The sequence below is a fragment of the Amborella trichopoda genome, chromosome 7 (assembly GCF_054954075.1).
Source record: "Amborella trichopoda isolate Santa Cruz 75 chromosome 7, AtrichopodaSantaCruz75HAP2 v2.0, whole genome shotgun sequence".
Taxonomy (NCBI): domain Eukaryota; kingdom Viridiplantae; phylum Streptophyta; class Magnoliopsida; order Amborellales; family Amborellaceae; genus Amborella; species Amborella trichopoda.
This window is the reverse complement of record NC_142342.1, coordinates 23030054-23042664: the sequence shown is the minus strand read 5'-3', so window position 1 is coordinate 23042664 and position 12611 is coordinate 23030054. Positions and strand designations below refer to the sequence as shown.

General features: G+C 45.4%; 1 protein-coding gene across 5 annotated transcripts in view; it reads left to right on the top strand.

Annotated features, from left to right (window-relative positions):
- LOC18425436 (S-adenosyl-L-methionine-dependent methyltransferases superfamily protein) overlaps positions 1-12611 on the top strand; it is a 53214-nt gene that overhangs the window by 24915 nt on the left and 15688 nt on the right. For all 5 annotated transcript variants that reach the window (XM_020662018.2, XM_088872721.1, XM_006829955.4 and 2 more), the window contains one exon: positions 12440-12533. In XM_020662018.2, coding sequence (XP_020517677.1) covers positions 12440-12533 — 94 coding nt within the window. The remainder of the gene's footprint in view (positions 1-12439; positions 12534-12611) is intronic.

Genomic DNA, 12611 nt, shown 5'->3' with positions numbered 1-12611 from the left:
ACTCACTCTTATTCTTCTCTTTCTTATCTATCTTTCTCGTCCCTCTAACCTTTAAAACTAGAATCCCTATCCCACACGCATAATTAGGAGGAGGTTACCATAGGCGGATTCTAAAAGCAGTCTTTTAGTGAGAGTTGAAGTGAGATATCAATTTCTGAGGGGGGCAAATTCAAACCGAGCTGCTGGACAGCTCGGAGGGCTTTCATAATTGATCTAATAGGGCTACGGACCGAGCGCGTCCCATGAACTCAATCGCGGTGAGGTAGGTGTTTGAGTCTGCCTCTTTGCTGCTTTAAAATCCTCTCTCCATTGGAAATACCTTTCCCCACGTGTTACGCGAGCGCACATGTGCGCGGGTCGAGCGGTTGTTTGAGAGGGGGTTCATCATGCCCGGGTGCCTGAGTGACGGTAAATTTAGGCCCCGACCAATTGCCGACTCTATTGGGGATGCGCCACCCTATAGTTGGTTCGGTCCGCTCTCAATCCGACTTCTCATTTCACTCTCACTTAAAAACTGCTATGGAGTTCGCTTACTCCTCCTTCATCTGAGTTGGGGAATTTATCATTCCCACATTCGTGAACTTACCCATGGGAAGCAAGGTTCTTCAACCCATTGCTTCCATTTATCTCTTGCGAGGTCACTTAGACCTTCATACCCGGGCTCAAGCTCAGGAAAACTCAAGAAAGGGACCCAAACCCCTTACTCCCTCTCTACCGGCTTCAATTGCAAGTCCATTGTTGTGAACTGCATGAGCACTTCTAAAATTGCTGCCCCTCATGCCCACACTGTTACTGGTGAACCCTCCACTTGTCTTAATCTCAAAGGTGGTCCTAACACCACTCCATCTTCTCTCGTGGCCGGCTCTTCTAAATCCACCACTTCAGTGGGTAAATAAGGTCACCGCATCTCCACTGCACACGAGCGCTGCTCATCTTGGTATGATGCCCCACACACTTCATACTGGCGAATTGATCGCTATACCGTCTAACTCAAAGGGCTCTAAAGCCGTTCGCCACACCCTCACTCACATTGCTACGAATGGCTCAGCCATTGCACTGATAAATTGGGGCAAACAAAAGCTAACCTCGACCACCTTACATGCTTCGGGTCACTTGTGACTGGGACCCACTATCAAAAGTGGTTCTCAAGCCACTCACATTGCCTTGCGTAATACTCATCTGGCTCCGAGTAATCCAAATATTGCACCCGAAAGAGCACACGAAGCGTGACTCAGTCGTAGGTCCCAAACAAATATGTACATGCTTGCAAACCAAAGTGGTCCTAAGACCACTCCAACTGCAAAGGTCAGCATTCCAAACGCAAGACCTCTCGCTTCACTAAGGGTTGGCTTCCAAGCCACCCCCAATACCTTTGCGGATCACGCACACACATCCAGTTCCAATGTTGTCTCTGGCTTTAAGGGGAAGGGCCAGTAGTATATGCCTTTTCTACCCCCAAAACCATGACAACGTGGTATTCGAAGAAATTCCCTTCGAGTACACTCTTGTCAACACCTTCTACATCCCATGTACGCGTTGGCCCTCGAGGCTGGACCCCGGGCAAAATCACGCCCCCAAGGCCGATGGATAAGTCCCTCCCTTCTTCTTCGAAAACCAAACTTCCAAAGGCGACCCCAAACTCCCTACTCTCGGGGCACCGCACCTTACCTGAACTGATTGACTTTGCTTTAGTCTCTTTGAGGCAGGCCAATCAGACAGGATGCCATGCCCAATTCCAGTTCTGGGAGCGCATCTACTGGAGTTTGAGAATCAAGCAGCAAAAAGGCATGAAAGTGTCGCTCATAAGAAAGAAGTCAAAGTCTTCCACCTCGGAAGATTTATTAAAGAAAAACCCGTTCTACCCATTGCAAACTACGATAGAACCGAAAATCAGCGGTACTGTTCAATGCACAGTTATAGAGGTGCTGGAAAATGAATCCACCTCGTCTGAACCATGGCCCCAAGGCTGTCTTGAGGTACAACCAATGGAAGTATGGTCCCAAGGTCGTCTTGAGCCCCAACCTATGGAAGTATGGCCCCAAGACTGTCATGTGCTTAGTCGGTTCAAGCCATGTCCCCAAGGCCGTCTCGCGTCATATCTACCTGAGTTATGGTCCCAAGGCCATCAAGAGCTGGTGATCACCCGATCATCAAGGCAATCCCAAATCCAATCGGGGCAGTCTGAACCCCTATTGCCTGGATTGCCAGATCGGAGCACAAAGCAGACTAGAGTTACTTCTACCATGGAACCACTTAGCCCTGAAGAACGAGCTGATGTGATGGTAGTCAGTCAAGACGGTGATGGTCCTGAAGATCCAATGGCTTGCTTTAATGAAACCTTGAACCATATCTTGGACAGGCTCAAAGAGCTAGAAAATTCTAGACCACTCGGGCCATCTTCTCACCATGGAGCAAATTCCCCTCTTGCACCTCAGTTTGAAGAAGAAGAACGAAAACCTCCACCCCTCCCATAGCTCAAACCTTACGACCTCCAATTCCTCTAGTCCTTCCTGATGTTCAACCCTATATAGTCTCTCAAGCTATTTCCCACACTGGAGGACATTCAAAATATGATCAATCGAAGCTTTCAAGGCTTACAAGTCTCAAAGGCTTATGAAAATGGCCATTACAAAAGGCCTTACCTGCCCCTCATTTATCAAGTCCCTTTTTCCCTGCGTTACCAAAAGGGAAGGTTGCCTATCTTTGATGGCACCGGCTCACCCCAACAACATGTGGCACACTTTGTGTCAACATGCCAAGAGTTAGCTTCCGATCCTAGACTGCTTCTTCGACAGTTTGTGGGGACACTACCTGGAGCTGCCTTCAAATGGTATGAGCATTTGTCTTCAAATGGTATGAGCATTTGTCTTCAAATGGTATGAGCATTTGTCTCCTATCGCCAATGTACCTCTTAAGACATTGGAACGCCAACAACGGCAACAACCTCGGGCTTATAAGAGGTGCCTCCACCACCAAATCTTTACCAGCCCAATTACTTTGAGCAGAGGATGAACAAACAATACATCTTTAACAAAGCTGGGGTCCGCCTTCCTCTCTACCCTTCTCTCCCTCTCTCTTTCGTCATCTCTACCTACCCCTCCCCCTAGACACATGGACCGGCGCCATAGCTGCATCCACCCTTTCTCTTCATCTCTCTAATTCTCCTCCCTCAGTCTCTTACTCCACTCTCTCTAACTCCCATTCCTCACTCATCTATCTTCATTTACTCTCTCTCATCTATTCTATCTTTCTCTCATGTCTCATTCAACCACCCTTATTTCATTATTTCTTCATTCTCTCTCTTCATTCATCTCTTCTCTCACCGTTCAGCACTCAAGCCGGGGTCCTCTTGAGATAGTTTTTTGGGGTTCTAACCCATGGGCTGCTGCTTTAACCATCAGTTCACATAGTGTTTTGGGTTCTAAGAGGCTCAGATTCTCTTGCACTCGGTCGCTAGGGTTGGGGTCCTTCTGAGACAATTTTCTAAGAGTTTTGACCCTTGAACTACTCTAACCTCCGGGTTACATAGTGTTCGAGTTGTGAGAGATTTCTATCTCGTTCACTCTCTTCTCTTCTCTCACTTTTAGGAGGATCTTTGGGTTAGTGGCATAGTAACAGGCTAAGTCCCGCGATCCACTTTCCAAATCCTCCGGGTACCAAGGCTTTGAGCCTGATGCTTTCCCTTGTCTTCGGTAATACTTTTAGGAGAGGTTACATTGGGAGGCTGCCCGATTCTCGGGTCATATCTTCACTTCTTCTATCTCATCTTCTTATTCTTCTTTTTCCCTATAAAACTAAACTCCCACCAACCCACTCATATTCTTTTCTTTCTTATCTTTCTTTCTCGTCACTCAAACCTTTAAAACTAGTATCCCTATCCCACACCAATAATTAGGAGGAGGTTACCATAGGCGGATTCTAAAAGCAGTCTTTTCATGAGAGTTCAAGTGCCAATTTCTGAGGGGGCCGAATTCAAACCGCATTGCTAGACAGCCAAAGGCTTTCGTAATTGATCTAAGAGGGCTACAGCTCGGACGTGTCCCACGAACTTCATTGCGTTGAGGTAGGTGTTCGACTCCACTTCTTTACTGCATTAAAATCCTCTCTTCGTTTGAAATACCTATCCGCACGCGACATGCGAGCGGACAGGTGTGCACGGTTCTAGAGTTGTCTGAGAGGGGGTTCATCGAGCCCGGGTCCCCGAGGGAGCCCGAGCGACGGTAAATCCAGGCCCGACCAATGGTATTTGTATTAAATAACATCCTTCTAAATATGGTTCTCTTGTGTGGCAAATTGCCACCACCATTTGCCGAGGTGGGTAAGATTGTTGGCTCTGAGTTCATGGATGCCTAAGCCCCCTTGAGAACTGGGGGAGCACGCTTTGACCCAAGAGATCAAATGATATTTCTTTCCCCCATCACCTGCCCAAAGAAAGTTCCTCATAAGTTGTTCTAGTTGGGTGGATACCATGGTAGGCATGAGAAACAAGGACATCTAAAAAATGGGGATACTTGAAAGCCTTAATGAGGTTAAGCTGCCTTGCATGAGAGAGGTATCTACTCTTCCATCCAGCGAGTCTGCGCTCAACTCTATCCACTATCCATTGGTAATATTTAGGTTTACCTATGACTAGGTAATTGGAGGGCACCTATTCTATTGTGCAACCCAATCTATCCGCAAGGGAAGGAAGAGCTTCCGGTGGTAAGTGGACCTCCATCTTGAATTTGGCCATATTTACTCTGAATCTTGTCCCCATCTTGGGGCATTTGAGTAAAAGCCTCAGGTAATCGATTTAAAGGGGGCTGGCGTCACAAACGATAAGGGTGTCATCTTTATATTGGAGGTGGGAAATGTTAGGCCCTTGTCTCCCGACCTTGAATCCTGTGAGGAGACCACTTTGGTACATTCCCAAGATCGATTTGCCGAATACCTAAGCAACTACTGCAAAAAGAAAGGGGAACATTGGGTTGCCCTACTTGAGACCCCAGGATGAGGGGAAGAATTCTTTTGGGGACCCATTTGAGAAAAACATACTGGAGAAGCAAGTTTAGTTCCAAGACCTCCAGCTGGAGCCAAACCCCTATCGGGGGAGGGTGGAGTCTAAGATGTTCCAATCTACATGGTTGTATGCCTCTTTCCAGTCCAATGTTATGATCACCTTGGGTATTTTAGCAAGGTGATGGGAGTGGATGCGCTCGTGTGCAACGAGGATGCCATTTAGGATTTGCTGCTCCTTAACAAAAGCAGAAAGCATCTTGTGTAGGAGAAATAACCCACCCTGGAACACTTCTTAAGTCGAGGACCTATTAATGAGACTAATAGGCTTAAAATCCTAGGGTTCCTTTGTGCCCTCTTTTTTAGAGATAAGGGCAATGAGTGTGGCGTTCAAGGCCCTATGGATATTATCATGGAAAATGTTAAACATGGCAATTGTATATGGGTGTAAGGTCTCCCAGATTTGGTTGAAAATTGAAAGTGGGTAGCCATTAGGGCTTTGGCTTGATTCTAACCAAGGTTTTTAACAGCGGAAAGGATCTCCTCTTCTGAGAAGGCTCTTTCGAGCCAGTTGGCTAGGTTAGGTGGAATAAAGTTGAAAGAACGGTTGGCCATATGAGGTCTAGGGCCCTGTGGGGCCGAGAAGAGGGTCTTGAAGTAATTGTAATAGCCGCCTCGACCCAGTAGGTTTGGTCGAGGATTTGATTTCCCACCTTGATTTGGAAGATACAATTGTCATGTCTCCAACAATTGGCTATCTATTGAAAGAAAGTTGTATTAGAATCCCCACATTGGAGCCGTTTAACTTTGGACCACTAGTACCAGAAGATCTCCTTGCAAAGTGTACTCTGGAAGTCGAACTTGGCTTGCCCCCTTAGGGAGTTCTCCGTTTGGTCAAGAGGGAGGGTTTCTTCCTGTGAGTCCCAGGACCTTATGTTCTTCAAGAGGCCTTCTTTCTACTCTATGAAATTCTCGGGATGGTGGCTCACCCAATATTTCAGGAGGGGCTTAAGAAATTGAAGTTTTTTTGGGGGCAGAAGGTAGCTCATCCTCGAACCTGAGTAGAAACAGAGAGCCACCAGGTGTGGAAGAGGGATTTTAAAGAGGGTTCCTCTAATAAGGATAATTTCATTGTAAAAGGTCTAGGACCCCTGAGAAGGGGGTTAGTATCCAAGAATATGGGGCAATGGTCAGAGGTGGGTTTAGGTAGGGCCACTTAGTAGGAACCCAAAAAGATCGAGTCCCATTTCTGGAAGAGGAGATATTTGTCAAGTTTGGAGAGGGTTGGGATGACCAAATGGCCCGACGAAGTGAATTGGTGCCTTGTAGAGGAATATCAATGAGGTTGTGCCTGGATTCAAAGTTTGAAAAGGCCAACGTTGCTTGGGAGATTCTAGGATTAGAGTAATACTCGAACGACCACCATGTGACATTGCACCAAGGCTACTGAGTCGAGTTCCTCCTAGAAGCTGTTACAAAGTGAATTGGAGTTAGTGCCATACACAGCTGCGAAGGACTACCATGTGACGTTGAACCAAGGCTACGGAGTCGAGTTCCTCCCAGAAGCTGTTACAGAATGAATTGGAGTTAATGTCATACACGGCTGTGAACTTCCAATGAAGATCACCAAAAATTCTAAAGAAGACGATAGAGATTGAGAAGGCTCCAATTCAGGAGACAAATAGGAGAATGAATTGAGGCATCCTTGATGACCTAAATCCCTCTCGAGGCCGCTCTGGCATCGATTGACATCCATTGGTAGGGGCGGGGACCCCAGACTTGTTTGATCAACTCCAGAGAAAGGGACAAGAGCTTGGTTTCGAGGAGGGCCAGAAGAGAAGGCGATTGCTTCTGATAGAAATTGTGCACAATCCTGCATTTGGCTGTGTTGTCGAAGCCCCGGATGTTCCAGATCAAGATTTTCATGTGGACAGGGAAGGAGGAAGGCACCCTTCTCGAAGAATGCTGGTGGGGTTGGGCTATAGAGGGGCTGGGGGGAGGGGGTTTTGACCGGTCATAGTTGATGATGCAATAAAACTCACTCTGAACTTGGTCTCTAGCTTGAAGGGCTTCCTCTACTCCATCATAGTCAAACTCTATGACTCTCAACACCTGGTGTAGATTGCCTTGTCAATGAATGCTAAGTCCAATGATGTAGCAGTTGCCGAAGTAGAGTTGGTTGTTGGGGTAGATGAGTCATTACATCACAGGGGGGGAGTGGGATGGCTTCCCCTAAGAGATGGGGAAAGAGTCCTGCCAAAGTGGGTTTCCATGGGATGGCAACCAAGGCGCCAAATGGGGGGCAGAGAAGAGGGGGGTGCAGGGGAGGGTCGACGATAATTGGGGGGGATGCGGAAGGGAGAGAGGGGGAGGGTTGAAGAAGTCGTAGTGGGGAGTGGGAGCATTGGTGCTAGTTCGTGGGAGCTGAATCCCTTGGGGGGGGTAATAAGCCCACCGTAGAGGGGAAGGCTCGCTGGAGAGGGGGGTGGGGGGAAGGATGGAGAAGGGTGGGAGGTGAGGGGATTGCAAGTGGTAGAGGGGAGCGAGGGAGGGAGCATGTGGAAGTTGCTTGAGCGAATGGTGATAGAAGAAGACAGTGGAAAGGGGAAAGTCGAGGGATAAGGATAAGACGAGGGGTAGGAATACGATTGGGGTTCCAGTGCTGTCGGGTGGTAGAAGTGGGTGGAGAGGTAGGGGATGGGCGCTGCTGGCAAAGGTGAAGTCGCAGGGGGTAGAGATGAAGGAGGTTCAATCGAAGAGAGGGAGGAGGAGAAAGCCATGAGATGAGCGATAGTGGGGAGGCCAGGGGGTGGGGCCAAGATGGGCGGGAGAGAGGATGCACAACTTATCTAAGAGGGGAAGGAGTCTTAATGGAGGAGGGCTGGTGGAGCTGAGCGATGTTCTTCACTTAGTGGGTCGCTGGTGCCGACCAGTGGGCTTCTACGTGAAGAGGGTCAGCGGGAGGGTCGCCCAAAGAAGGGGGGGGGCAAAGGGATTGACAGGGCAGGGGGGCGGAGGTAGGGAATGAAGGAGAGGCCCACCTTGGGAGAGGACAAAAGCACCAGTGGCTCTGAGTCAACTACACAGGGGAGTCGCTATGGTGAAGGGTGTTCAGTAGAGGCTAAGTTAGGAACTGAAGGTGGGGGGAGAAGGAGAGGTGGAAGAGAGGGAGATGGAGATGAAGCGAGAACGACTAGGGAGTGGGGAGAGGGCTGTTGAAAAGGCTCATGGGGATAGGGAAACAACAAGTTGGCAGGGTCCTTTTAGATGGCATGGAGGGGCCAAGTGGACAACGATGGTGGGCGGTGTCCCATCGACCGTCATCAGACAATGGGGAGGATTTCAAAACTGCCTCGTTTGACATGGGGAGGGCGGTGAGGGAATACGGTCCCTCAATGGCATCATCATGAGGTGTACGAGGGGGGCCACTTAGCAGTCTAAAGGGGGAGAAGGCACGTGAAGGATCTATTCCGGGGAGGACGGGAGATTTGAAATGTGCGGAGGACGGCTGTGAGAGTAGCATGTGTGGAAGGGAAGAGGAAGGGTCGATCAAGGGATGGATTGCGGGAGAAGATTGGAGCATAGTTGACGGTGCATTGGGGTGCACCTGGGGCGAAGGTAGACTTGAGGGTTGCAACCTTGGATGGCTGGGATGGCTGCTATGGAGCTTTCCACGACATCCATAGGAGGCTGTCGTCCAATCGTTATGGGGGGCCCTAAGGGGCGAATGGTGGGTTGCTGGTTCAGTTAGGAAGTGGCACGGCAAGGGCGGAGAAAGCCAAAACCTAGACCAGCCGTACATTGTAGTACAAACCATCAATTTCTAACCAGATTGTGGGAGGATTGAGAGGAAGGCCTCCAACACACAGAGATGAAACCTCCATAAGCATCCTCGATGGATTTGAAGATGTCCAGGTGCTATGCATGGAGGGGAATGCTGAAGACTCTAAGCCATGCCTTTTGCTTAGTGTGGGCACCTAAGGCTTTGCTCCATTTGGATAAAGAGAGAAGCTTCTTTAAAGCTGGGGGAGGGCCATTGTAAGGCTCTCGAAGCTGATAATTCGGAGGGGAAGGAGAATAGGATGAGGTCACCAGAATGTTGGCGAAAGCAAAGGTCTAATTCTCCCAACAAGCCTTGTCCCCATTTTTCAATGCCCCTCATGTCGCCTTTGGGTGTGTGGAAATTAACGATCGAAGAATGTTGGTGTGATTGGGAGAGATGTGAAGTGTTTAAGCTGGGGATGCAAAGGAGGTTGGGTACTCTTGCCAGGAGGTTAGGGGCGAGGTAGACCAGTGGAGACGAGGGATTGTTGTGGGGGGGTGTGGGGATGGTGTAGGACAGAAGGAGAGGAGGAGGATGGAAAGGAAAAAGAGTGGGGGCTGAGAATGGTGGAAGGGAAGAAGAAGAGGAGAAGGGAAGGGGTGGGGGGTCAGACATCCCTTCGCCTACCTTCACGAGCTGTTGCAGAATTGTTCTCATATAAAAAAGGCTACATTGGAATTATTGCCTAATAAATTTCTATTGTACCGTAATAAAGACACTTTCATGGTAATGTTCTAACCTATGTTGCATGGATTCTTCGACAAGGGTCCCGTACTCGTGTCAGATGCTTATTGACATGCATACTGGTAAGGACTCTTCGGATTCTTCAAGTTCAAGAATACTGGAAAGAATCTCTCTACATTTCTGGATTCTTCAAGTTCCTCTCTCTATCTCTCTTGCTACAGTTTTGGAAATAGTATAAACCCCAAATGTTACTAATTCCTCTCTCTTTCCAACACTCTAAATTTTCTGAAAAATAGCATTACCAAGCACCATCTTATTTCTTTTTTTGTTGTAAATGCGAAAATAATCAATCAAATAAATAGAATTACTATTTGTTAATTCTGGCTATGCATTCATTAACAAGCACTTGACAATATATTTTTTTGTGAATTGAGAAAAGGAGAACTTGATACCCATACAAGTGTCCTACATTGACACGCATATCTGTATCCATGCAAATAGGTTCGAAAATAGGATGTTGGTGAAAACTGTTAATTTTAGTGGTGAATTAACAAAACATCATCTTTTCTCATGCTTTTACGGCCTGGTGGCATTAAATACGTCTCTATCTCTTTTTTCATTTAAAAATTTTCGGCTGTTGGAATTGAACTTCTGCTATTCAGTCCAGGGGCAATTGCATCTTTTTCATTTTAAAGAAACTTGAGGTTTGCCCCTTCCGAGTTTAAAAAATATTTAGGTACAATTAAGTGCATATCCAGCACTCAGTTCTTCCCTCATTTCCTATGAATAATGTATGGATATACAAACATGACTCAAGAGTGTGAGTTATAGAGGAATTGATATCTGCTATTGTCTATCAATGTGGATGCCATGTGGCCTCCATGAAGGCTTTTATTAAACAATTTAGGCAGTGATACAAACACTTACTTTTATAGCAGTCAAGATACATACAAAAAAACTTGTGGTGTGAACTTTGATGATACCCTCAGAACTAGGAACAATTTGCTAGTTTGTAATTGTAAACATTGGAACATCCTCTAGGCATCATTCTTTCATGGTCTATCTGCATCTTAGCTCAACTATTTGAAGCTTTTCTTAATTAAGACATGGCTTGTGTATTAAGACATCCAAGACTATGGCTTGTTTATTAAGACATCCACTTGTTTAAAATTTAAGGAAAGTGTTGTGTAGAGATTTTGTTTGATTTTAAATAAGAAAGTGTAGACATTAATTGAAATTGATTTGCAAAAATATAGTATTTTTCTCTACACTATTTTATGGGAATAGAGTTATGGAAACTGCGGGATAATTCTTCCAGCTCATTCCTTTTAATCATGATGACTGATCTAAAGAATGAATGGATGAGATCTTACTCGGGTCACATAGTCCTACTTTCAATGATAAAATAGAGGATGTGTACTTGGAGGAGAGGAATGTAATGCATATAAAAAATCATATAGAATATCAAGGGTGTTTGACTTTAAAAAGAGAGAGAATGTCTAGGGAAATTTTTTATGTGATTTGAATAGAAGATATGGTAGAACATCTGGATATTTGAAAGTGAGATGAGTATGTTGTGCAAGGAGATAGTTCTTAGTTGGACTACTCTCACTCCTTTTGGATGTTGGCAATAGATTCAAACTTAGGATGCCATGCTACAATTGTCAACACCATGCTCACCAAATAATGTGCCCCATTCCTCGCTTTAACATTGTTTCGGTTTTAGCAATGTCATTGAGATTTTGAAAAGCTATAGAAGGGTGTTTCAAGTTAAGTCGCTCTCTTGAATGTCATTTTAGATTTAGATGCTTTATGCAATAGGATTTCTTAATGAAAGGGAGGGGTCAAGTTCTTGTTTTTCTCTCTCATGGAACCAAAAGGGTGTATGCAAACTTTTGATATATCAAGTGTAAAAATGCCAATGATGAAGGGGAACTAGAGCTTCCTTGGCGCAGCATCATTGCACAGCTGTATGTTTCTCAGTCTTTACAAAGGTACTTCTGTTCTAATAACTGCTGTTCCGTTGCACATGTTATTCCTGTTCTTGCTACATGCAACAAACATGTTGTCAACGCATCATGGTTAATGTTTGTTATGGCTTTCCTTGTGGTTTGAATTCTGAATTCTCAAATATCTTTGTGTTCTATTTAGATCACTTGATGCTTGTTGTTGGATGAATGGTAAAATGGCTATTTTGCGCATTCAGCCCATGTGCAACATCTTTTGAGTCGTTAATTGTCATCTTGTCCTCACCGTGTACCCAATTACTGGCTACAGTTCTGAAATCTCACTTTCTATTGCCATGCCACATTTTTTCTGCTTCATAGTCGGTAAGCGTACATTTATATCAAACATATCTTTGTATGAAATTCAACAAATAAGAAGAGCACATTTTTGTGGCCTGGCATCAACAATTAAATTGACAAAGATCCTTACAGACTTTGTTCCTTTGTGAGAAAATGGCCAAGTGGGTCGCATGAAGTTTGACTTAACCAAATGTTTATGTTCCATGTTTCTTTGTTGTATTGGGATTTGATGGAAATCTCTCTCTCCAGTCATTGCACATCATTTGTGAGGGTAGTCATGATAACTTGGAAAACTGGCACGGGAAGAGAATGCAAAGTTATGACATTGATGCTTTCTTTATGTGATAAATAGATTAGCTGCAATCCCTATAAAATAGCTGAAGTGATGACCCCTCTTATTTGGCATCAGTGATATGGAACTTTTTTTGGTGTGTGGGATACTAGTTTCTTTCCAATTTTTTTTTATTAGTTGTTTTAATATGTCGAAAGCCTGTTATTATATTTGGTTGGTTTTTTAGTTATGATTTACTAACATATGCAAAAGTTTTTTGGTCTTTATCTTATATTGTAATTTGATTTTGAAAAATCTTATATTGTAATTTGATTTTGAGATCTTATTGTACCGGTTCAGGAAAGGAACTGCAGAAAGGGTCAGTTTTGCCTGAATAAATTGAAGGGTAAACGAGCTATTGAGCTTGGGGCTGGCTGTGGACTGGCAGGATTTGGTATGCTTACTTGTTCGTTAACATCACGGTGAACGTAATGTAGCAAACATTAGTCGCAAGTGATCTTAATGTGTCTAA